This window comes from Sinocyclocheilus rhinocerous, unplaced genomic scaffold, assembly GCF_001515625.1.
Source record: "Sinocyclocheilus rhinocerous isolate Xijiao unplaced genomic scaffold, SAMN03320098_v1.1 scaffold562, whole genome shotgun sequence".
Classification (NCBI taxonomy): domain Eukaryota; kingdom Metazoa; phylum Chordata; class Actinopteri; order Cypriniformes; family Cyprinidae; genus Sinocyclocheilus; species Sinocyclocheilus rhinocerous.
The window spans coordinates 885,861-913,146 of record NW_015641608.1 but is presented as its reverse complement, the minus strand read 5'-3'; the positions used below and the strand labels follow the sequence as shown (position 1 = coordinate 913,146).

The 27,286-nt window shown below is 37.3% G+C and overlaps 1 protein-coding gene across 3 annotated transcripts; it reads left to right on the top strand.

Annotated features, from left to right (window-relative positions):
* Positions 1–850: 850 nt before the first annotated feature.
* Positions 851–27,286, top strand: LOC107755246 (mast/stem cell growth factor receptor kita-like). 3 transcript variants are annotated; one of them, XM_016571967.1, is made up of 21 exons: positions 851–1,006; positions 4,756–5,013; positions 5,747–6,031; positions 6,854–6,993; positions 7,845–8,013; positions 9,269–9,455; positions 9,927–10,042; positions 10,526–10,640; positions 12,487–12,671; positions 16,069–16,175; positions 16,749–16,875; positions 17,306–17,410; positions 17,795–17,905; positions 17,993–18,131; positions 18,216–18,298; positions 19,148–19,278; positions 21,217–21,339; positions 25,252–25,363; positions 25,447–25,546; positions 25,649–25,754; positions 26,586–27,286. In XM_016571967.1, the coding sequence occupies exons 1-21, from the start codon at positions 952–954 to the stop codon at positions 26,757–26,759; spliced, it is 2,928 nt and encodes a 975-aa protein (XP_016427453.1). In that variant the 5' UTR covers positions 851–951; the 3' UTR covers positions 26,760–27,286. The 3 variants fall into 3 exon arrangements, with proteins under 3 accessions (XP_016427453.1, XP_016427452.1, XP_016427451.1); XM_016571966.1 differs by having other exon boundaries at positions 5,744–6,031; XM_016571965.1 differs by having other exon boundaries at positions 5,732–6,031.

Below are 27,286 nucleotides of genomic sequence, written 5' to 3'. Positions count from 1 at the left end.
GGGAGGTCAGGGGTGTCACAGTCATCATAAAGTCTTGGGTCATATGTTAGAATCAGCATCTAAGACAAGATGAGCAATAATGAAAGCACACAAGAACAATAATGGTGTTTTAGAAAGCCAATACAAATATTGTTCACAATAAAGGATCTCCTATCAGATTAGTAGAGATATAAAGCCTCTCCTGGACATTAATGACAAACAAACACATAAAACAATGATCATATGCACCCACTCAGTTGTGTCTCCTTTCTTTCATTCTCAGGCAAAATTAAAGTAGCAAGACTGCACAGATGAGACTCATCTTGCTGCTTCCAAAACTAATAAATACCACAATGTGCTTGTCACATTTAGTGACAACAGTGAAATAAATCAGTGTTTTTTATGAAAAGGAATAAACAACAGACATACAACCTGCCTAAATGAGTCACCTGTCACCTCACGCTGTAAACATTATTGCTCTTCTGAGATAAGATAATGTGTAATTTGTTTGTAAAATGCTTGTTAGAAACTTTCTTTATTCAGTTGGAAAGCGCAACTGATATTTTTCTGCTCTAATAACATTCCATGCAAGTCTGTGACAATTTAAATATTTTTGTTACGAATTTACCATTGCCAGTTCAGCCTTGTTAGAGGCAGCTTTTATTGAATTTGAAGGCCACTGATAACCGCTTTTCTTAGCCATAGTTATCATAGTTTCTTCTGACAAACCACGTGTCACCCTGTGGCACTCTTAACCTCGTTTGTGCGTCTCAGGTATGACTAGCGCTATTGCTGTTGATGTTGCCTCCCTGTCCCCGCCCATGTTCGCTCGACATGACCAGCGCGCAGAGTACAAGGTAGAAAACAACGCTGGCCCTTTAAGACGGGAGTGATCGCTCCGCTGGCGACCGTTCCGCGGTATTATCGAATTCCCAGACTACCAACACACATGAGCTAGATGGAATTATAACAATGGAATATCACTGCGTTCTGTTTACTGTTTTGTTGCAGTTAATCGTCCAACCAGGTAGGGCGACTATTATAATTTATTGGTCCTTTCATGGTCTCACTTTGCTTAGAGGAAAGATTCCAGAAAGTTTTTCATTGAGGTGTAGGGATGTACTGCACTTGCTGTAGCTGTGCACCTATAGAGGACCGGCAGTGGGGTTGTTTAATTACTCTTTATGTATTACTCAAAACAAAACGGAGTGCCTTTAGAGAATAATGTGTGTGGCCTACCTGTTGCTTCTTACGTTTAACTACTCTAGATTTATGCAGGCTCTTTATAGAAGCAGAGTTTGGCTGTTAACATTAGACGACTCCATGCGTGTTCTCTTAATTTTCCACATAATGAAGCTCTCCATAAGGAGCTTTCGCGCTTCGGGGCACGTTCTGTCAGTTCGGAACTCCACGAAATAAAGTATCCTAATGCAGCAGAATTTCCACTGATAATCCCAGCGAATCATATCCTCTTCACTTACCGTGCGGAGGCTCATACCAGCAATTTAAGCGGTTACAGGAACCTATCATTGAAACAAGATATCGATCCGGAGAGCCGCAGGTGAGAATGTAAAGCCGATCCTTGCGCGCTGCTCTCAATTATTTAGCATCCAGACTGGCGAGTGCCTGTCTCCGCAACAAGTGGAGGAATACGAAGCTTTAGATATAATTAGTGAGAGACCTGACGGAAAGAGTATGGATGGTTAAAAACGCACTTGATTGATTTTATTCACTTTATAGAGTTAGGATATAATGGGGAGACGGGGTTGACTCTCCCGAACCCCCCAAAATGTTTCGAAACAAATTTTGCGGGTTTTACAGAATATATTAAACAGATTTAGTTACAAAATTGCTAAAGCATCTTGTTTCAGTAACCAGAAAGAATCACAATTTCAGTTGCAGCGCGTTAATCTGAGGAGGTATCCATAACAACAGTGCGCATCTAGAGAACTTTACGTTAGAATCAGTAACGTACGTCAAACACCTTTTAACGCCTGATTAAGGACCTCACGCATATATTAGCCTAGCAACAAAAATGTGATAGAAGTCTGTAAGATTGGGGCGCCAAAGGCGTTGTTGCGCACTAAACAAATTGAGCTCCATGGAACAACCTAAAGAATTTGTCAGAGATAGGCTACGAGGGTACTGAAATGGTCCAACTTTGTTGGAACATGCCGTTTTTATTGCCTTAATATGAGTTTGCGTTTGCAATTGTTTTTCTATTATTATCCTATCAGCATGGTCAGTTAGGCTGCATGTTAACGCTCGGCAATCCCATGTAATTTCCTAAAAGCCAGAGAAGTTGTTTTGCATGCTGCAACCTGACTTTTTTCCTGCGCTTGCTGGCACCTCAAGGACATATCAGATGGTCTTTTGTAGTGCTCAGATAAGCCCTTATGGATGCTCTAAAAGATGAGGGGCGAGTCATTAGCTGGACTGCATCTGTTAACTGACTATTGCGTATCATGTGTTCAGACATTTATCCTTGTGTAACTCGTGCTTGGAAACAACGATGTCACTTGTCTTACAGTTTCATTTGCTAAATTAAAGATGCTTATTATGTGGTAAATTTAAGTTTCCCAAAAAGGATAATATGTTTCGTTTTGGGGGGAAAATCTATTTCGTTCCATCATTTAGATTCCACGCATGTGTCACTGTGTTTGGAGATATGGGGTTGCCTGAAGAAACCCGATTATGATAACCCAGTCCTTTTTTTTTAACCATTTCAAAGATCACGTTTAGAGTGAGCGTGGGCAACTAAACACATGCAGCTTTGGTGTGGTTTTGGCGTGAATCTGATGATCAGCTTTGTAACGCCAGAGGGCTTCAGCGCTCAATTGACTGACTATTTTGCATCGGGTTCCTTCTAACACATAACGATACGGGCTTTCAAATAACAGCCGTGAGAAAATCGTTTACATGGAAATGTCCCTATTAATTTTAGAGAGCTCTGGTATGCACAGTTGGAATTATCGTAATTATGCCCAGAAGTCAGCTTTTTAGTGGGTGTATGGTTGGAAGGTGCTGCTGTCTTCAGGCGGATACGCCTAGTGGCTGACGGTGGAATCACAAGTTACAAAATACACAGTTCATATTTTTCAAAGAGTTAAAAAAAAAATTGCGAGTAGCCTATTCTATTTAAAAAGAAAAAGAAAAAGAAAAAAAGGAGATTGAAGAAAACGAAAATTTGGGAAAACAGGCTGAATGGGGTTCAATTTCCATCTTGGTGCAAACATTAATCATCTTGCATCCCTTGTTCCCTTACATCACCTCTGTTCAGCGGCTCATAATGTTATCGTAATGGCGTAATTTAGATCAAATCTTTCTCTGTATGGTTTAAATATTTACCAGAGAAACCGAGAGGTGCTGGGCTATGCGTGTGCGTGACCAGTATTGGTCTCGTTGCGTTTCTGTGAATTTTCTCTCATTCAGACAGTGTTTCTTATTTGTTCTTTTGTCGCTGATAATGTTTAGAGCCCTGGAGAGGACGAGTAAATATGAACGCTTGTTATGTTAGGATTTTCTCTGGAAGGACACCTGACTTTGCAGATGCCGTTTTCTTGGCATAAAGTGACAGTTTGCAATGAGGCCATCATTAGACTAAACCACAGTTTATCTCATTTTAGCCTGAAGCAACTATGGAAGCCAGTGCATACCCCAACCCCCTGTCTCCCACACTCTCAGAAACTAAAAAAAAGGATTCTTGTAATTAAAATAGTATTAGATTTAGGCTTAGGCTTTATTGAACACATTTCAAAGACATTACCATTCACACATTTTTCCTTTTAAAAAGATTTTCCTTTACACTTAATTTGCTCCCACTTTCTCAGTGTTAATTTAAGGGCCATAATTGCCTCAATCCATGAAAGCTAAATGCAGAAAGCAATGACAGATTACAACAGTGTTTACCAGAGTAGACATTATTGCTACTACATAATTGTTATGTATCCATGCAATTCTTTACCTGCCAAACAGATGTTTACTTGCCCTTTTGCCCTTTGCTCACTGTTTGCCTTGCTGCTTTTATCTTTAATATTTAATAGTATATCCAAAATTAACACAGATGTATGTATGGTAGATAAAATAATTTAGGCCTATATAATCAGCTGAAGTTTTACTGTCATGCTACATACATTTAGTCAGTTTTTAAGTCAATTTTTTACTTTCTTTCTTTTGTTGTTTTCTTCACTTATTTTTACCATTCTCCCAGTCATGTGGGGAGGGGGAGGATAAATGCTCTTTTGTTAGATTAAAACTCTAATCTGTTGCCTTTAAGGGTTAAGGCAATGCAGCACTTTGAATGGAGAAGGATGCTATAATTCAATAGAATCTAACACAACTGAGAAGGGGGCATTCATCTTTTTAAGAACTAATTTAGAGTTGTCTGACATCAAATTGCCATTTCTAAAGAAATTGCTATTAGAGGAACTCGGAAGGCTTAGTTTAAAAAAAAAATTTGTTTTAGAGTTGTGAAACTATTTCTCACCCTTAACTGTCATTTATGCAACCTGAGAGGTCTTTGAATTGTGTGTGTGAATATATGCGTATGCGCTTGGTATATTCTGTATATCAGTGTTGGTTCTTCTATTATTCAAAACCAGTACCGTAGTGTTCTAGCAAGTCAAATGCATTTGACAAATTTGGCAGATGTACACTGACTCTTTCTCGCAATCCTCACGTTAACTCTTAATTATCTCCTCTCTTGTATGTTTATCAAATGTTAAACTATTTTATCTTCCACTTGTGCACCATGTTCACTTACTTGTTTCCTTTCAGCCAGGTCCAGGCCCACTATCACCCCCGAAGGACCCCAACTCATAGTACCACTGAACGATGACTTCAGCTTGCATTGTCAGAGTGACAGTTCAGTGCGCTGGCTGCGAGAAGACCGCCCCACACGAATCCTTAAGGAACAAAGACAGGGTCAAGTGACCGTTCTTAAAGTGAGCAAAGCAGGCCCACAACACATGGGCAAATATTCCTGCCGAGAGGAGGCATCTGGTGAAAAAAGCTCCATCTATGTGTATGTAAAAGGTAAGTCAGCCTTTTGCATTTGTGAGTCAGGATTTTAATTGGGTGTAATAATGTCTGGGTTGAGTGACAAATCTGTAGGGCAGTATTTAAAGAATTCTTCAACCCTCCTTTGTGTCTTAGTGTCTATCTTGTCTGTATGTGAGTGCAGCTGCAGTATGTTTTAGATGTGCTAGGTTTGTACAAGCATGTTAGCAACAGTATACTAGTAGAGATACTAGATAGAAAGTATGTCTGCACCATGTTCACTTTCTAACACTTTTCGTGCTTTATGTTTATGTCTTTCTCTCTCGCTCTCGCTCTCCCTCTCTCTCTATGATCATACTCTCCAGCATCTCTCATCTTCCTGTGTGGTTCCATTTTTGTGCCAAAAAGACACTATGGTTGTCAACAGATGCCCCAAATACCTACAATCAGCTCTCTGTATTCACTAGTCACCTGCATGACCTTTATTTATACATCTGTGTAATGTGTTATTTCAAGCATGTTCTTATAATCCCAGTATTAAACTCTTCAAATTGATCCTTGGCATTTTTGGCAGTTGACACTAATTTTACTAATGTGAGCACTGCAGATGTGGGCTATTTGTATTTGTGTATTAGGTATGATGGAGGGTAGTTTTTCACTTTCAGTCTTTTTGTGACACTCTCTCTCTCTTTCTCTGAGCTGTAATGTCATGATCTAAGCCCCCTTGGTTGTGTTTCATTGGTTTTTGATTTAGCATTCCTCTCAGCAGATCCTGAAAATCCCTTCAGGAGGAACATCATGTTTGACTTTGTTGCGGGAGAAGGAGAAATGGCCACGCTCCCATGCTTGGCCACAGACCCACGTATGACAGACTTGCACCTGCAAAAATGTGACGGACAGCCCCTGCCCAACAGCCTCCGATATTCCTCCAGTATTGAGACGGGCATAACGTTGGAAGATGTCAGGAAGGACTTTGAGGGATGTTACGTCTGTGTCGGGACTCTGGAAGGCAACACAGTTAAATCCGGACAATATCAACTCAATGTCCGCCTCGGTGAGAAAGAAAAGGAGAGACATGAATATTAGGACTGTTCATTTAAAAAAACCTATAAAACAATAAAAAACTGCAAAATAATAATTTAAGCTTGAAATACTATCTTACCAGGATAAGGCAGCAAATAATAAGTAAGGAGCCATTGAATGTGTTTTTGAATTCAAAGCAGATGAGAAATATACATTACCATTCAAAGTTTGGTGTCAATAAGATGTTTCCACAAAAATATTTAGCAGCACAACTGATTTCAAAATTGATGATAATAAGAAATGTTTCTTGAGCAGCAAATCAGCATGTTAGAATAATTTCTGAAGGATCATGTGACACTGAAGACTTGAATAATGATGCTAAAAATTCAGCTTTCCCATCTCAGGAATAGATTACATTTTAAAATATACTAAAATAGAAAACAGTTATTTTAAATTGTAATAATATTTTATAATATTTCTGTTTTAACGTATTTTGATCAAATAAATACAGCCTTGGTGAACAAATTTTTTTTTCAAAACATTACATAATCTTACCACCCCCAAACTTTTGATTGGTACTGTGTAGACTTCTAAAGCAACTTTTAGCAATGTTTTTATTTTGAGGTATTTCAAATATTGATGTTAGCAATTCATTGAGATTAAACCGATTAATTAATCACTATATCATGTAATTCATTTGATTAAAAAATGGCATCAATTGCCAGCCCTAAATATCGCTAGAGGACACAGACAGACACCAGACACACTCATGTTCGTGTTACCCCACTGTAGCTTGCTCTTTCTTTCCCACACTTCCCCATTGATATAATGCATCATGCTTCTTTGCTTTTAGTTCCAGACGCACCTCCTGTGATCACACTGGGTCAGCCTCAGAGAGTGCTGCTCATCCAGGGGGAAGAGCTCTCCCTATCCTGCAACACCTCAAATGTCAACAGCGACATCACAATCAGATGGAAGGCTCCTCAAGGAGTGGTAAGAGCACTCTCATAAACTAACCAGCTCTCACCTACAGTATGTACCTGAGCACATCTGTGGTGCTCCATGACACTCTTCACACACATATATACTGTACATACTGCAGGCTTTATCAAACACACCAACCATTTCAGTCGAGTAGAACCAATGTTTACAAAAGCAGACTTATAGTATGAGTGCACGTCCCAGTTAACCTTAATGTGGTAATGTGTACCCATAATCAATTTAGTGTTTGTAGACTGAAAAAGATAATTTAAACGTTGTTTGTACTCGATATTATGCCCAGAGGCTAATTTGATCTTGTGTGGTTTGAGGTTCTCCTCAAATTCTATATGTTCATGTACTGTATACACAGCAGCAGAATACAGTTGTCAGCAGGGTTGTGTGTCATTCAGAAGTGAATTGAGAGCTTAAGTTTCGAATTTCGAATTTAGCTTGGAATTGAGAAAGCAAACATGATGCAGAATTGCAAATTGTAATTGTATAATTCTGTATTTATCTCAATCTTGATTGTTCAAACACAGTTCAGTTATTAACGCAAGCCTACCGAATTTTATAACTGAACTCGCTCTCTTAAATTTTCAGCACTCACAGCTGTATTTTTGGCAAACTTGTGCTGTGAGAACACAACCTATGTAAACAGATCTTCGGTATTAAGACTCCACTGGCATCAGAGACTGGGATTTGAGAGATGAATGGCACGCTTTGTTTTATATAAAGATTATAAATACAGCCACACCTACACATAAAGACAACCACAGACATTTTACCCAAGACAAGGTCTATGCCTCATCTCTTCAGAGTTGCCCAATAAGCTTTGGTCCTGTTTTCCTTTTGCATGTGCCAAGCAACCTTCAGTGCAGCAGTTCTCAAGTATCCTGACCGAACCCATTTCTCACCTGAGGAATGCCACCCTAAATCTGGGGTCTGTGACCAAGCAGGATGCAGGGAGTTACAACTGCGAGGCCAGGAATGAAAGAGGGACCAGTGCAAAGACAGTCTGGGTCGAAATCTATGGTGGGTCTTGTTTCAAGAATTTATTTCAATTAGACTTGTGCCAGTATTCGGTAATGCGATATATCACGGTAATGAATATGCACGATATTGTTATCCTGGGCACTTCTAAATACCGTGAATAATTATATATTACAAATTATTCAGAATTTTGAATGCATTTTAAGAATACTTTTCCCATCAACTGGTCAAAATGCACAACACCGCTGTATGCTGCGTGAAAGACGCATGCCCACTCTGACGTAAACAAGCGCGGACGAGAAGCACATGGCGGAACATGTGAGAGACGCTCTGGATGAAAGCGCACTTTCACTCTCTGACAGCAGATGGCGCTAAACTGCAGAAATAATAATAATAATAATTCATTTAAATGCAGCCGTTACCCCGGAAACCCTGTAAACAAAGCAGCTGCACTACTTTCTGTTTCTGAATCGTGTTTAAATGATTTAAGCAGTCATTCAGATTTGTGTATTTGCTATGATGTTCATCACAGCGCCAAATACTTATTAAATATACTTAATATTTAGACTTAATAGGCTATTTTCAAACTTTTTTTTTACATTTTAATCTGGACTACAACATGCCCTAGATATTGTTTGAAAGTGTTTTGATTCTTTATTGTTCGGTCACACTTTACATTAGGGCTTCATTAGTTAACATTAGTTAATTCATTAGTTAACATAAACTGCCAATGAAAAATTCTTCTGAACATTCATTAATCTTAGGTATTCCAATATTTAATAACAGGATGTTAAAATTGAGAGTTGCAGCTGTGTTGTTTAATGAGCTAACATGAACTAAGACTTGTGTTTTTTTAAACAAAGATTAATAACTTCTGTCGCAAATGTAGCTATTGCTCATTGTGAGTGTTAATGCATTAACTAAGGTTAACTAATTAGGTCTTATTGTAAAGTGATACCTATTGGTCTTTATAGTTCTTTTGCACTTTAATCTGTGTAAAACTTTTAACTTTATACATTTTTCTGTATTGCTTTATTGCATTTAAATGTTCAGTTATTTTTGTTATAAGAAAAAAGTTATTAAACCTGTTATACTGTATTATGACAGCACTTTTTTTTTAAACTTAATTTCAATATCGTGATAATACCGTGTACCGTAATAAAAGCATTAGCAATTAATCGCAACTTGAAAATTTGATACCAGCATATCCCTAATTTCAATAATCATATGACTATTTAGTCTCAGTTTAAATAGTCTCAAAAGAATAAAACAATGTTTTATGCGTTTCTGTGTGCAGATAAAGGCTTCATTAACCTAACAAGTGTGAATAACAGCACTAAGAGAGTGCGGGCTGGAGAAAGTCTGTCCCTGCGTGTGGTAATGGATGCTTACCCGAAACCTCATACATTTTCCTGGAGCTACAGTGGTGTAAAACTCACCAACACTACTGATCATGTCATTACCAGTCGCTCACATGGGAATAGGTATGATTTTGTTACATTGCTACAAACAATTCTTGTTTTTCCTATGTAGTAATTGCTAGGGATGCACCATATATCAGTATGATATTGGTATTTATTGGATATATTTATCAATATTGTTTATTTAATTGTGTTAGCTCATTTACTGTTAATGCTCACTTAAAGTTAATCTTTAAAATACTATTAATTTAGAAACACTATTAAATGTAATCTTTAGTAAATCTCTCAATATCCATTTTTTGTATTGTGTTATTTAATGTTTATATAAAGCCTAAATTCACTTGTCGCATTTAAATTGTGGCATTTTTCGTGTTTTGTATATATAATTCTTTTAAAGAAAATACAATAGAATTATCAGAATCAGCCAGAATTTTAAAATCAGCGCAAACTCCACATTTTTTCCCATTTATTCACAGCACTGAAAGATACTTTAGGTTTAGGTTATTCATGTTTTTATTCTTCTTCATTCAACAGTTACACCAGTGAGCTGAAGCTAGTGCGTCTCAAGGTGTTAGAAAGCGGCGTTTACATCTTTTCATGCTCAAACCGAGACGCAACTGTCCATCAATCGTTCGAAGTCCATGTCATAAGTGAGTGAAAACATTTAATGCAAATGGCAAATATTTGGCTTTTCCACTTGCTAGAAAAAGCATAGAATCTATGTGATATATGAATTTTGTGTGTATTGTGGTTCAAAAGGGATCATTCACATTTCTTGAGCATTTTGCTGGATAAAAGAACTCGATTGTCTGTGTAAGACCCTGGCTTAAAGCCCACTAACAATAGTAGAAGCTGTGTAAAAACAGATAAGAAAGCACTGGCCTTCAAGACTGCAAATAAGACATTTGCCAAGTAATTTTGCCAAGTCAATTATTGATCACCAATTACAAAGAGATTTACTCCCCAAACAGGTCACATTTTAAATGACAAAAATGTTTCATATCTGCCATTTTAATGCCACTTAAGTCATATTTTAAAATAATAACAAGTAATCTCAAACAAGACAGCTGTACAAACATCCATCCCACTAACCAAGATTGTAAAACTGACCCTGTACCAATCTTTGCTGTTAGGTAAACCACAGATTGTGTCCCATGACGGGCCGATTGATGGACAGGTGCGCTGTGTGGCTGAAGGTTACCCTACTCCTCAGATTAAGTGGTATTACTGCGACCAGCCCCATTCAAGGTATGCATACTGTCTTTCTTCAGTTTTGTTTGTTTCAAATACATCCACAGCTACATACAATGGGCTCCAAAAGTTGCTTTCAAATATTAGCAGCATATCCCTTGAGCAGTGTTAACGTATTAGCCTCTCTGAGGGTACATTGTGACGCAGCATGGATTAGCCACTAACCGCTAACTTGATGTTTGATGATTGGACAACAAGGCTTTAGCCTATTATTAATAGGGATAAGCAATTTGACTCTGTCATGATTGTGACATCACAAAAGCGATTGGCTAGGCTACTATCAGTCATGTGACATTAGAACAAGCTGCTTCCATTGGGCTGTTTATTCTTGAATAGGGTGTTGACAGAACACTTTAGCATAGACTTAGTCACAAGCTTATCCAATCAATTCCTCATGATGATCAAATCCGATCAGGATAACATGCCTTGCTTCAATTTGAGCATGTAAACATGTAGTGCTATGTGTCTTTTGATCTTGTTCGTGCGTTGCTCGCTTTGTCTGTCAACAGTTTGATGGTTTTCTCACCGAACAGACATTCCATTGTTGAGAAGTTTCCACCATGCTAAACAATGTAATTAAAGATATCGCTCAGTAATAAAAAGACGGAACAAGGAATGTAAACCAGTTGAGATTATTTGTTCTGGCTTTATATCCAAAACTAACTTTGAACTCAACTCAGTAGCACTCATACTTAATTTTAAGAGATGAGTGAGAAAAAATTTGGAGAAACAAATAAATCAAAGCACTTGATTGCAGTACATTCCACTCTGATGTTTTTAATTAAATAAAAGAGCCCTTGAGGTCTGTCATTTTGCTGCCTATTTTTTTGCTTTCTTAAGCAATAAGCTATTTTTACACACATCAGTAAAAATCTGCCATAGCCCCTGAATGCAGTGAGAGATGCTTATCACATCCTTATCATATTATTGATACGCAGTGGTGCTAAACATTTGATTTTAAAGTCTGCATGAAATCAAAAAAGACCTCTTACATTCCTGGCCTTATCATAAAAAATTCATTGGTGCATTTTATTCCAAAGAAAAAATGTTGGGTTTCATAATCTTACATCAAAATGTAATAATCTGCTGTTCCTGGGAAGTAAAATGGGTTACAATGGGCAATCCATTTTGACTGTAAAGCAGAGTTATTATCATTAACTAAAACTATGAATAAATGTTATTAATTGAAATGAGGCTGAAATAATTATTAGATGAAAATAATCAAACAAACAAACAAATAAATGTTTGTTAAATGAAAAACTTGCACTAAACATTATGTACTAAACAATAAAAATTAGAAATGTTGCCTTGGCTAGTAACTGAAATAAGTCAAAATAAATTAAGATAAAATATGTTAGAATTAAAATAAGTTGAGTTTTTAATTCTAAAATAAAATACGTTGAAATAAAAAATAAATCAAGCCAAAACAGTATTATTTAAATAAAAACTAAAATGAATAAAAAAAGACAGAAGCAAATGAGAAGCAAAATGATTAAGAATTAAACTAAAATGAAAACTGAAAATATAAAAATAAAAGCTAATTTACAATATTAATAAAAACTTTAATTCTACATAAATAATACTAAAATACTGCTTTTAAGGCTATGAAAGTATTTGTTGATGCACCTCGCCTTTGTCTTGCACATTATGGTTATCAGCTTTCTTTTTTTCAAAATATTGTTTTACATGTCTTAAGATGTGCATGAAAGACCTTATTTTTTGTATTTTTTATTTATTTTTTTATTGCTCCTTTTATGCAATGTTTCTAAAACAGTTCACCACCTTATGGTACGTTCATGAAAAAATGCAAGACTATTTATGAGTTTGTTGCATGCCTCCTCAGATGCTCCAATTCGCTGAATGCCACTCAGGAGGAGGAGGATGTTGTCACTGTAACCATGACAAATCCTCCCTTTGGGAAAGGCACAGTGGAAAGTCGACTAAACATCACCAAGAACAGTTACGCCACCCTTGAATGCGTGGCATCTGCCAATGGAGAAATCGTTTACACTCTCTTCTCTATCAGCGGTGAGCAAATAACATCCCAAATCACATGCACACACAGACACACACATACACATACATACACACCCCTTCAGACAATGACTGAAGACTCTAGTTAGTAATTACTAAGTCTCAGCCTCAGACGACTCCGCCCACAAACCGCCTACAGTCTGTTTGCTGACCCTCTGATCCATATTTCTCACAAAACTGGAAAGCACTTTCGTCATCTGCAGGCTATAATATGATTGGCTGACTTCATGCAACTTCTGAGAGTAAGGGCATACAGGTGTTTTTTACTTAAATATATAGGAGATCAAGTTTTTGAATTCAGACTCTGTCTCTTTGTTGGCCTTTTGCATACACATGCCTATTAAATCAACCTTGCCCACGTACTGACCCAGTGTATAGGCTGTGCTCATTTGTCACAGGTCTGGGTGTGTGTCTTTGCTTTGGTGTCCTAGTAGTAAAATATTTTGTTAATTTTGTTGACTTGTTTGTTTTTGTCTCAATCCGCTCCCTAGTTCAAGTAGTCAGTGCACTGGCCAGGGAGTCAGCCATTTCTAGGGCCATCAAAATCGTAGATGTGCACTGAAACACTCACAGAAAACAACGAACGACAACTGCTCAATATATGCACTTACTGGAAATGTTCTTTCAGTCAAAGCAATGTGTTGTATGTTTTTAAAAGAGATTATATTTCATTTCTGATCACAGGGTAGCAACATTTTTATTTATTTGTTCATTTATGCATGTTTTGCAGTTATGGAGTGAGATACTAATATGTACATTATAGGCATTTTGTGTATTGGAACAAATACAGTAATGTCTGCCATTATATATGTAGACTACCATTTAAAAAAATGGGGTCAGTAAGATTTTTTTATTTTTATTAATTGGTACTTTAATTCAGCAAGAATGCATTATATTGATCAAAAGACATTTATAATATTACAAAAAAATTACATTTCAAATAAATACTTTTCTTTTAAACTTTCTATTCATCAAAGAATCCTGAAAAAAATGTATCACACTATTCACTAAAAATATTAAGCAGCACAACTGTTTTCAATATTGGTAATAAGAATAAATATTTCTTGAGTACCAAGTCAGCATATTAGAATGATTTCTGAAGGATCATGGGACACTGAAGACTAATGGCTACTGTTATATATTAAAACAGACAAAAGTTATTTTTAATTTGTAATGAAATTTTACTGTATCAGTGTTTTTATTATATTTTTGATCAGATAGATGCAGCCCTGGTGAGACTTCAAAAACAAATCTTAAAATGCAGGATATAGTGCAGTTTTCTAAATGGTACTGTACACCTACAACGAAGATGAAGAACCTCGACCTTGTGTCGTCATTGTTCCAATGTTTAGTATTCATCTTTTGCACATCATAGAAAACCAGGAAATGGAATGAGACTCAGAGTCCTCGACCCAGGTGCTTCTAGTTTCCCTGGAATAGTTAAACAACCAAACAAGAGGAAACACACATCTCCTCACGTTCGCTCCAGCTGTGCTTTTTCTGCTGGCTGCATCTTTTTGACAAAAAATCTCAACCAGCTGCCAACTTGCAGGTCGTCACTCCTGCTCCAGCTCAACCCTGTGTAGGCAGACTTTTTGGGTAAGACGAGATAACAGCAGACTATTATATAAACAGAGGTGCTGAGTTTTAGCCCTAATCTTGTTTCTTTTGTAAACCTAGCATTACCAACTGTTGGGGATTATCTCCCCGGTTTAGGGGGGTTTCGTTTTGGTTTGTTGCAAAACACCAGGGCTTTCCACCTCAGTTAGTACTGGTATTATTGGTAAGGACAGAATGGTTATCAAAAGGTCATCCACATCCAGTTTATTTTGTTTTTGGTACATTCACTTTTTTATCCTCATTGGGTTTTTGTAAAAGTTGTTGACTACATTGCCTGTTTTTTTGCATGTTCTCAACTAAATTAGCCTTAAGTAAAAAACTATAGTTGAACATTGACCTTTTTGTAGAGTCCATCAGGAGTTGGACTGGAGGTTTTGAGAGTGTGAATTGAATCCACTGCCTCAGGAAAGCCTGTTAGGTGATGTGGGAACTTATTTAGACTCTCAAGGTTTAGGCTGTAGCAGGTTCAGGAAAACCAGTGGGACGATGAGCCCTAGGTTAGACTTTTAAAGCTGTTCATCCTCAGCTGAGCGAGATGCAAAAAAAAAATGTCCGTTGTTAAGGTTTATTTTGATTTGTGGAGGGCTTGATGGTATGCTTGGATGCAGTGTGATGATAGATGGATGGACGGGGAAAAATGGGAAGAGAGAGAGACAGAGGGAGGGAGCAGAAGAGGACTGTGAAAGCCAGTGGCAGGTTTACAAGGGATTACTTCCTGCAGAGTCTGCATTCTTGATTTGAAATGGAGAGAAAGCTTCTTATAGCTTAAGAGCTTACTACACCGCTCAGAACAACGCAGAAAAACAATAACACACCACGCATGAACACATACACACACCTTACAAAAACAACACAGCTACACTTTCAAAATGTGAAAAAAGTGAGTCGCAAAAATCTTCAGTAAAGAGTTTGACCTCAATGCATCAGTCTGGATTATTCACACCTCAGTAAAAACAAACAATTATGACATAACCCCACTGTGAGGCACTTATTTATTATTACTGGTTGTTCTTTAATGCTCATGTATTGTTTTTAGACATTCCAGCAGGGTAAAGACTGTGGTTTTGTTTTAGTGTCTATACGGAGTGTAGTAATCATTTTTTATTTCAGTTGGCACACTCACTCAAGTCCCAAGACTATAGCATCAGATCTGCTGTGGCTTTCTGTGCTAACAGAAATGATCCTCAGGGATGAGCCATGTGTATTGATTATCCATCGATGCCTTGTTCACACAAACACTCTGTCTAGAGCAGTGATTCCCAGCCGGGCAGCGTACAGACGGAAAACACTTAATCACTAAATCAATTAATGTCAGGGTTTTATTGTAATCAAAAACTTAACACATACATTTTAAAATATATTCAAATATAAAACAGCTATTTTACAGTTTAATTTGTAACAGTTTTTTCTGTATTTTTGATCAAATAAATGCAGACTTCTTTAAAAAAAAAAATCCCCAAACATTTGAACATTACTGATAAAAAAACAGGATATAAAATTATAATAAATAATTATTTAATAATAATAATATATATATTGGGCATATTTGCCATATATTTAATTATTTGTATTTATATATTTTTTAAACAAAACAATATTGATTATTGTGTGGCATTTATTGTTTATCGACCATAACATGAAAAATACCAGAATATTAACATTAGTGTATCCCTAGATCAAAAGGAACACATTTCTTGTTTGCTGTTGATAGAGTACATGTCATGTTCTGCATGTTTCTGATGGCAACTCTATGTTGTTTTACTCTTCACAGAGAACACTGTTCCTCATGAACTCTTCACACCGTTGCTCATCGGTTTTGTTGCTGCGGCTGTTATCCTGATTCTCATCCTGATTGTGCTGTCCTACAAGTACATGCAGGTAAAGTGTCATTCATTTCATAGTTTGTCTTCCAGCACAGGAAGTGCACACTGACTCACTGAGGTAATTCATTAATTAGACAAAATTGAGCAGTTTTAATTCTCACTCTATTATAGCAATAAAATATTGTAACCTGTATTGTTATTCCAGCGCAACTTGTTTTTGGTTATTTGATATTAAACATGATACTCAACGCAATTTACCTGTCACACCTGGCATCCCTCCCACACTTCAGGGGAACTTTGAAACAGTACACACTCAAGGAAATTATTTACTTAACATGTCATAAGACCTGATGTTTCACCACACAGTTTTGCACTGTTGCACAGGGGAGAAATCAGTGATATATACAACACACACGCACACATAAAATTACCATTCACATTGTTGTTTGAATAATTTATGTCCATTTACACGAAACTCTTATTAGTGGGCTCTGTTTGCTTTTGTCTATGAGAGCACCTACAACTTGCAGTAACTGGATATAATGTAAAAGGTTGTTTTGCTTTTCTGGAAACATTGCTTATTGTTTATTCTTCTCCTATCCCATCTCTTTTTTTCTGTCTCCAACAGAAACCTAAATACCAAATACAGTGGAAAGTCATAGAAGGTATCCATGGAAATAGCTATGTGTATATTGACCCCACCCAGCTTCCATACGACCACCAGTGGGAGTTTCCCAGAGATAAGCTGCGTTTTGGTGAGTTAAGTTTCTGAATCGGTCTGCTTTGTCGGACTTCATAAATCGTATTCCAAATCATTTTTCCATATTGGAATATTCTTTGTTTGAACATTATGTTTGGAAAGGTTTACAAGGTTTAGTGCACGAGAAAACATAAAGGCCTTTTGAATTTTACAAAGCTTGCTTCTTTTCATTGGCTGTTACACAGTTTGGGACACTTGATAGCTGGCACCTTGTGACATAGTATCATATCTTCCCCACAAAGGAACAGCCATATCCGTCAACAAACAGGATCTAGCATATCCCCACAAGCCACACCTCCTTGATTCAAAAACAAGTCGATGTTCAAGCTGAAAGCTGGTTTTGGATCAGTTTCCAGGCGCATTGACTGTAAACAACTGTATGAGGGAAATGTGAAATTGATGTTGTTGATTTTTTGCATTCCCAGGAAAAACTCTAGGATCTGGAGCATTTGGGAAGGTAGTAGAGGCCACTGCTTATGGGATGTCCAAAGCAGACACTGTGATGACCGTAGCTGTGAAGATGCTCAAACGTGAGTGAAAAGCAACATAAAACACGTTCATAATCTTGTGAAATATAAGTAGCATAGTAACTCCACGGCATGTTTAACCAGCACGTTTATTTAAGCAAATAAGGCTGTGTGTAAAGACACCAGAAATGACACAAACCTGCATGATGAGATGAAAGGAGGTTAAACATTTCCAGTACCCCACAATTTATTGGTTCCTAGAATATTCTGAGAATGTTCGTTAATGTTTTTTAAACAATGAAACCTAAAAAAACATTCCTAAAAAAATGTATAATATTGGTTTCCAGTGCAATAATCAAAGGGGAACCGTACACTAACATTAGGGGAACATTCTGTTTTTTGCTGTTTCATTTATGCTTTTAGTTATTGTGGTGTTTTGCCCCACAGCAAGTGCCCATGCCACTGAGAAAGAGGCTCTGATGTCAGAGCTGAAGGTGCTTAGTTATCTTGGCAACCATATTAACATTGTCAACCTGCTAGGGGCCTGCACTATTGGAGGTAAGAGGCTAAGGCTAGATATTGTTTTTCTAGGGTTTTCTGTGTGTATTGTTTTGGTCTTCATTACTGGACTGGTCTGTTACACAGGTCCAACTCTAGTTATAACGGAGTACTGCTGTTTTGGTGACCTGTTGAACTTCCTGCGCAGAAGAAGAGAATCCTTCTACTTCACTACACTGGGAGAAGACTCTTACTATAGAAACGTCATGCTGCAGCCAGAACCAAAGTAAGTGTGATCAGTGCAACAGGTGAAGTGTGATAGTGTGAAGTGCTTGTGGGTTCACTAAAACCAGTTTGTATTTAATTACAGTGAGAGCAGGCATGGATACATGACCATGAAGCCCTCTGTAATGGGACTTCTGTCCTCTGAAAACCGAAGATCACTTAATAAAGGTTGGATCAATGCCTTGTCTGTTGTCATCATCTCTTTTCCTGTCATCTTGTCTCTTCTTTTCACCCAAAGTCTTTTTGTTTCGTCTTGTCTTGTTTGCTCTTCTTATCTTGTCTGACCTCATTTTTTCCAGTTCTTGTCTTATCAGTTCTCATCTCACCTTGTCTCATCTCTTCTCATGCCTTCATTTTTCTTATCTTCTCATATTGTCTCTTCTGCCTCATCTCATCTTGTTTCATTTTGTCTTTCCTGTTCCTGTCTCGTCTCTTCTCATGCCTTCTCTTTCCTTAACTTCTCATCTTGTCTCTTCTGTCTCATCTCACCTCTTTTGTCTCATTTTGTTTCTACTGTTCTTGTCTCATCTCTTCTCATTTCACCTCTTCTCATGCCTTCTCTTTTTTATCTTCTCATCTTGTCTCTTCTGTTTTTTTCAGTCTCTTGTCTTATCTCTTTTTTTTGTCTCATATTGTCTTGTCTCTTCTCATTTCTTTCTCTCTTCTTGTCTGTTGTCTTCTCAAATCTTCTTGTCTCTTCTCATCTGTTCTCTTATGTCGACTCTTCTCTTCTCATTTCATCTCATCTCTTCTTGTTTTGTCTTCTCTTCTAGTCTTGTCTGACTTGTCTTTACTGTTCTCATCTCTTCCCAGCTTGTCTCACCTCTTGTCATGCCTTCTTTTCCCTTATCTTCTCATCTAGTCTCTTCTGTCTCAATTTGTCTTGTCCATCTTGTCAGTTGTCTTCTTGTCTCATCTATTCTCCTTTCCTTTTCTTTTTGTGTCTCTTCTTGTCTGTTGGCTTTTTGTCTCATTGTGTCTTCATCGTCATCTTCAATAAATTTGTCATCCATTTAGGTGATTCATACAGAGATTCAGATGCTGTTAGTGAGATTATGCAGGAAGATGGCATGACTCTGGACACTGAGGATCTTCTTAGCTTCTCCTACCAAGTAGCCAAAGGGATGGATTTCCTGGCATCCAAGAACGTAAGTGTTTTTCTCATTTATTTGCGTTCTGTCTCTCTGACGGATACTGAGTTTTATATTCCAAGTGGTTGCAGTAATCCCATACTGCAGATCTTCTTGCTCTTCCTCTACAATGCCACAGGCTCACATTCCATTACCTCTGTCCAGTCAAGGATCGGGTTACACAAGGTCACACACGAACGCATACATGTTATCAAGCACATGCACACACTCATTCATTGAGGATCATGCTGAGAAATATCACATTTCTCCACCTGGTCAGCAGGTCCAGTATTCGGTTTAGGACAAAGACACTAAATTAGTCACTCTGTTGAGCGGGCATGGGAGTTTTCTGTCAGTGAATTCATTTTAGCACCTCTCTGCTAACTTAGAACACTTCTTTGCAAATGAGGTTTTGAATATTGGCACGATTGTTGTAAATACCTGACAGTTTTGACAGTCCTGACACATGAGTAATTCTAAGCAAAAGCTTTAAAGGGGTCATATTATGCTCTTTTACAAAGTCTTGATTTTGTTTTGGGGGTGACCTAGAACAGGCTCTCATACTAGGTAGTTCGAAAAACACATTATTTTTCTAATGACCATCTCACTCTGCAGCCACTGATGTATTACGGTCCATAAAAGCATTTTGGAAACCACAGATCAAAATGAAATCCAGCTGAAGTACTTTGTCTATGTACAGAAAGATTTGATTATGGCTTGTGTAGTGATTTGCAAGCATTTTTGCTCGGTTTGATCCTCTTGGTGCTCCGAGCCAGTAATTCATTTGAGTGTTTAGCTGTTGTTAATATTGTGTGTGGTCTTTGATTAGAAAGTCAAAAGGGCTCATAATAAATCAGATACAGGCTTGTTCTTTTTTTTTTACAATACAATATTTCCACATTAATGTCAAGTCCATCCAAGTATGTATTATGATTAATAGCTTTAAAGGGGTCCTATTATGCTCTTTTACAAAGTTTTGATTTTGTTTTGGGGGTGTACTAGAACAGGCTCTCATACTAGGTAGTTCGAAAAACATTGTTTCACGTATTTTACATTATTACAACACCTCTCTCCTCAGTCTGGCATGAACGGCTCGAATAGTTCCTGTATCAAGTGAAGGGCCGCCTTCTGAAATACGAAATGTGTTGTGATTGGTTAGCTGGGCCAGTGTGTTCTGTGATTGGTTAACTGGGTCAGTGTGTGTTGTGATTGGCTCCACTCGGCGCCTGGTCAATGTCATGCCCCTTAACATAGCCAGCCGCCTGCGAGCTTCAGTGTAAATATTGCGTCAAAATCGAATCAATTTGAGCGCGATTTAAACCCGGTTGATTGTAACCACTTTAAGTTTGTCTGCCTTGGGAAAGCTAGCATGTCTCCAACATAGTGATAACACTCGTTGCCTTCTCTAGTGCAGCTCAACCAGGTCTCGTCCCATTCGTCGGTATTTGTGATATCACAAATCCCGGAAAATATGTGTTGTAGTCCAAACGAGTCGTTCGTTGTAGTTTTTGAAAAGTGATTTCTGTTAAATAAAATATCTCCTTTTGAAGTGGACTTTGAGCTTTGTAACTTTGCAGATCTTTTTTATGCTCAAACAGCAACATTACAGACTAACTAAAGTTGAAAAAGTGAAAAAGCATAATAGAACCCCTTTAAGACAAGTCAGTCCCCTCGGTGGTCATTTTGATAATGCCTCCAGGCCACTCATTTCTATGCAGGTTACATGCATGCAAGTACAGCTTCTATCTACTTAAATTGCGAAAGGCGAAAATCTCAAAAGCTGTCAAGATTACGTTTCAATAACATATTTTAAATCAGCAATACAGCCTGAGCTTCTTTAGCTCATATCACGCTAAAAACAAGTAGTCCGTTCCTACGGCCAGTTTGCTTTGATATGTAATCTATTAGTGTGTATACAGTATGTTAACCTGTAGTTTTGCATTTGTGTTTATGCAGTGTATTCACAGAGACCTGGCAGCCAGAAACATTCTCCTCACCCAAGGCCGGGTGGCCAAGATCTGTGACTTTGGACTAGCCCGGGACATCACTACTGACTCAAACTATGTTGTTAAGGGCAATGTAAGTATTAGCTGTCATTACATAACATAAATAACTTTCACCTTTATTTTATTTGTATATTTTCCCACTAGGTTTTACATGTCGTTAACTAATTAAGTAAATAGACAAGCAAACATGCTTTTTAATGCATAATGCTTTTAATGTGTTGGGATGTTGTTTTTTCCAACAGCTTTCTGCAAGGAAATGCAAAATGACAATGATCGCTTTATAATACAAGAGCTTTTATCCATGTTGAGACATGTATCAGATGTGAATTACCCAAATGTCACACATTGGCAAGAGGTTGATGCAAAACAAGTCATGAATAGGATAAATTTTGCAATTTTAAGACAGTTGATTTCATTTCAAGAATTTGCATAAAGCAGTCAGAGCTGATAGCCTTGTGGACATGTAGCATGGTTGCGGCCTGAGTTTGACCTTTCCTGATCCCGCCTCCCTCCCGCTGTCCCACTTCACTCCCTGTTAGTTCTGTAACTGTACTATCCTCAGGCGCGGATTAACGCACAGGCTTGCCTAGGCTGCAGCCTAGGGGCCCCCCGGGGAGACCAGACTATTTTTATTATTATTATTATTATACATTTACTTCAGCATGAACAAAAAGACCCTCATTGGCCCATAAGAAACATTAAAGCAGAAACATTAAAGTGTTGCAAAGAGTCCGATAAAATTAATGTCTTGTATAAGTAAAAGACATTAAAGTAAAGTAAAACGTGCACACACATTCAAAAGCGATTTTTATATCCCGCGTTTTGAGATCGACTCCCTGAGCATGCAAATTAAGCTATCTAGGCTGTTGTTAGTATGTAGGCTATAATAGGTTGTGTAGATGTCTATAGCTGTGTATCACGCTTGAAAAATTTGGTCTCTATTTGCACTTTGAATATTGAGAGAGTAGCCTACTTTGATTATGGCTGCACTTATTGTTTGCACTTAAGACTAAGAAAGAACTGTGTTGTTTATTTTTTGTTATTCATACTGTTTTTATTTCTATGTTCAATTTGTGAAAAGGAGTTCAGTTAGGTTCTAAAAGCTCATAATTCATGTACAGTTCTAAGGTCTGAAGAGACTCACCTGAAATCATACAGGAGAGAAGCCAGTCAGTTGAGTTTATGTCAAAACCTTTTACAGTGCTCGAGTGTTGTTGTCTTTCAGGCTACTGCATATGATAATTCATACTCAGAAAGTAGAACTGAAATGACATTTATTACAACATGATTAGTTAAAATAACTATTAACAACTATAGCAGACTATTTATGTTATGTCATGTATTTGGTCATTGAGAATTTTTTTTTTTATTATGTGTAAAAATCTCGCCTCGTCTCATTCTCGTGAACCTAATCTCGTGTCTCGTCTCATCTCTTGAGTTAAGTGTCGGCGTTAATGATAATCAAACAACAAAAGATGAGGATCACTCCCTGCTCTTGATAGTATAGCATTTGTAGCTTTTATAAGAATTTATATAGTGAAAATTGTGCCCTATCATCACATTCTCATCCATGCAACCAATAAATAAATTACTACTAGAGCACAAAATTGTTTATAAGAGCACATATTTCTCCATTGATCTAGTCACTTGATTCTGCTCTCAAAATGCACCAGATTTATGCATTTAAATTTAAAATGAACAAAATTTTTCTTACGGGGAGCATACCCCTGGAACCCCCTTGAGGAACCAATGTGCACCCACCACAGCCTCACAAAATCCTGAGGGGACACTGGGAATGTAGAGGAAACACTGTAGGATTGGTCTCAGTGTGTGTGTGTATGCCAGATCACCTTACTATTTGCGTGTGGACCATGTATGGAACTAAATTTATTTCTCCAGTAAAGCATAATGATTGAGGGGGGCCTCACACAAAGAGCAGTCTAGGGGCCCCTGACCACCTTAATCTGCCCCTGACTATGGCACTAAAACCATAATGCCAAAAAGCAGAATGAACAGAATGTTATTTCTGGCTTCCACTACAGATACTTCATTTGCATCCTGATTTAATGATCCCCCCCCAAAAAAGCCCAAAACAACAAACTGTCATGACAAACTTGGTCTATAGTATTGCTAGTCTTTGTGTCAGTATTCTTTTTGTATATTTATTCTTTAAATCTACATCTTGCTAACTAGAACAAAACTGCATGATTGCCTAGGCTGCAGCCTAGGGGCCCCACGTGTGCAGGGGCCTCGGATTGGCCAGACTATTTTTTTTTACTTCAGCGCAAAGAAAAAAAGACCCTCATTGGCCCATAAGAAACATTAAAGCAGAAACATTAAAGTGTTGCAAAGAGTCCGATAAAATTAATGTCTTGTATAAGTAAAAGACATTAAAGTAAAGTAAAACGTGCACACACATTCAAAAGCGATTTTTATATCCCGCGTTTTGAGATCGACTCCCTGAGCATGCAAATTAAGCTATCTAGGCTGTTGTTAGTATGTAGGCTATAATAGGTTGTGTAGATGTCTATAGCTGTGTATCACGCTTGAAAAATTTGGTCTCTATTTGCACTTTGAATATTGAGAGAGTAGCCTACTTTGATTATGGCTGCACTTATTGTTTGCACTTAAGACTAAGAAAGAACTGTGTTGTTTATTTTTTGTTATTCATACTGTTTTTATTTCTATGTTCAATTTGTGAAAAGGAGTTCAGTTAGGTTCTAAAAGCTCATAATTCATGTACAGTTCTAAGGTCTGAAGAGACTCACCTGAAATCATACAGGAGAGAAGCCAGTCAGTTGAGTTTATGTCAAAACCTTTTACAGTGCTCGAGTGTTGTTGTCTTTCAGGCTACTGCATATGATAATTCATACTCAGAAAGTAGAACTGAAATGACATTTATTACAAGATGATTAGTTAAAATAACTATTAACAACTATAGCAGACTATTTATGTTATGTCATGTATTTGGTCATTGAGAATTTTTTTTTTTATTATGTGTAAAAATCTCGCCTCGTCTCATTCTCGTGAACCTAATCTCGTGTCTCGTCTCATCTCTTGAGTTAAGTGTCGGCGTTAATGATAATCAAACAACAAAAGATGAGGATCACTCCCTGCTCTTGATAGTATAGCATTTGTAGCTTTTATAAGAATTTATATAGTGAAAATTGTGCCCTATCATCACATTCTCATCCATGCAACCAATAAATAAATTACTACTAGAGCACAAAATTGTTTATAAGAGCACATATTTCTCCATTGATCTAGTCACTTGATTCTGCTCTCAAAATGCACCAGATTTATGCATTTAAATTTAAAATGAACAAAATTTTTCTTACGGGGAGCATACCCCTGGAACCCCCTTGAGGAACCAATGTGCACCCACCACAGCCTCACAAAATCCTGAGGGGACACTGGGAATGTAGAGGAAACACTGTAGGATTGGTCTCAGTGTGTGTGTGTATGCCAGATCACCTTACTATTTGCGTGTGGACCATGTATGGAACTAAATTTATTTCTCCAGTAAAGCATAATGATTGAGGGGGGCCTCACACAAAGAGCAGTCTAGGGGCCCCTGACCACCTTAATCTGCCCCTGACTATGGCACTAAAACCATAATGCCAAAAAGCAGAATGAACAGAATGTTATTTCTGGCTTCCACTACAGATACTTCATTTGCATCCTGATTTAATGATCCCCCCCCAAAAAAGCCCAAAACAACAAACTGTCATGACAAACTTGGTCTATAGTATTGCTAGTCTTTGTGTCAGTATTCTTTTTGTATATTTATTCTTTAAATCTACATCTTGCTAACTAGAACAAAACTGCATGATTGAGGTTTCCAAATGCATGTTTTGATTGTAAGTCATTTCTATGTTAGTCACAGTCTGAATCTGTCAAGAAATGTGGTTTGTACTGTGTGCTTTCATGCTCTGCCTGTGTTGTTAAGGAAGGAATGTTTGTAATGAGGCTCTTCTCTGTGTAGGCTCGTCTCCCGGTGAAGTGGATGTCCCCCGAGAGCATCTTTGAGTGCGTGTACACCTTTGAGAGTGACGTCTGGTCTTATGGTATCCTGCTATGGGAGATCTTCTCTCTCGGTGAGTTAAATTTATCTCATAATTATATTGACTTGGTATGATATGCTGTTTTTATTCCAAATACTGACAATCTGCTTCTGTAGGGAGTAGTCCTTACCCTGGTATGCCTGTGGACTCTAATTTCTATAAGATGATCAAGGAAGAATACCGGATGGAGTCACCGGAGTTTGCCCCGAGTGAAATGTAAGTCTAAGCTGTAATTAGTTACCATTTCTTTCTGTGGGGAAAAAAAACATGACAAGCATTTACCATGTACACACCTAACAACAGTGTTCCCAATAACAGGTACGAGATCATGCACTCATGCTGGGATGCTGACCCCTTCAAGAGACCTTCATTTGGCAAGATAGTGGAGAAGATCGAACAGCAAATCTCAGACAGCACCAAACATGTATGTCTTCCTTTATACTCTTTAGCTCTCAAAACATATGGAAGGGTGACTGACATGATGTTCTTCTTTTTTTTTTTTTTTTTTGGTTCAGATCTATTTAAAAAAAGAAAGAAAGAAAAACATAAAAAATGCAATTCATACATACAGTAATTTGAAACATGATTAACATGTTTTTAATTTCTGTATTAAAATTTATTTTTTGTAAGGGCCATGATTTTCTTCTTTTTTTTTTTTTTTTTTGGTTCAGATCTATTTAAAAAAAGAAAGAAAGAAAAACATAAAAAATGCAATTCATACATACAGTAATTTGAAACATGATTAACATGTTTTTAATTTCTGTATTAAAATTTATTTTTTGTAAGGGCATTAAATCAAAAATGTGAGAGTCTTGAAATCATAATTAAGAAAAAAATCTCATCTCAAAAGTTCTTTATTATCTGCATTAATATTTGTTTAAAAAACATAAAACATTAAAAATATATATCATAGAGAGGAGGTTCTAAAATGTCATGTGTGATGCGACTCCTTAAAAACAGATATTATTAATTATTAATTATTTATCCTGAAAAATAATTTTTAATGATTAGTCACTTGTATTCATTGTGTAAGGAAAATGTTATTTTTAATGGTTACACCCCATGACATTTTTAGAGTAATTTCAGTTATTTTTTTCTTTTCCTTTTTGTATATATATATGTAAAAAAAAAAGAATTGGAAAAAAAAATTCTTTAAAATTATATTCAAAACTATATTAAACCAGCAAGAATACAAAGAGTATTTTTCTAAGAATGCATGAGTTTTAAACAAGATTTTTACCTTTCTTCTCTTCAGATTTACTTAAACTTCAGCTCCAGATTGCCTGCAGCACCGGGGTCCCATGAGGAGTCCGGTTCTCACGTCCAGCGGCTAAACTCAGTCGGCAGTCACATCACCGCCACTCAGCCCCTGCTCTCCAGCAACGATGTCTTCTTGGAAGGGACAAGTCCACGTCACCCTCCGGTCTGAAGATCAATTCTCAGCAAAAACCAGGCGTTCCGGCAGATGCCATTCATCTCTCTTTGCCCTGGCTAAGCGTCATTGTAGCTGTCTGACATACATGAGGACATTGGTGGAAAACACTGATCATAAATCTCTTCTTGGATCCAAGAGCAGTCATATTCTTTCCGGTCACCTTTCTTGCAGATTGTGTATATAAGCCCCCTGCCAGAAAGGACAGTGATGGTGTGCGTTCCTATTAACATTTCATGTATTCTTTGGAACTGGGGGATATTTTGAATTTTTGAGAAAGCTAATAATCAATGCTGGTATCATTCCATGGTACTATATCTCCAACGTGAGTCTGCAAGACTGAACTTGTTTTCTGTAGAATCCCTTTGCTTTATTATATGGGATACATAAATACAATAACGCTTCTTTTGCTAATTGTCAAGTCTTTACAAGTGACAGAAGTCTGATTCAAGGAACAGGCTGATTCAAGTCCGAGACTAAATGAAATCATCACAGCGAAAACAATGAAAATGACTTTCCCAAAA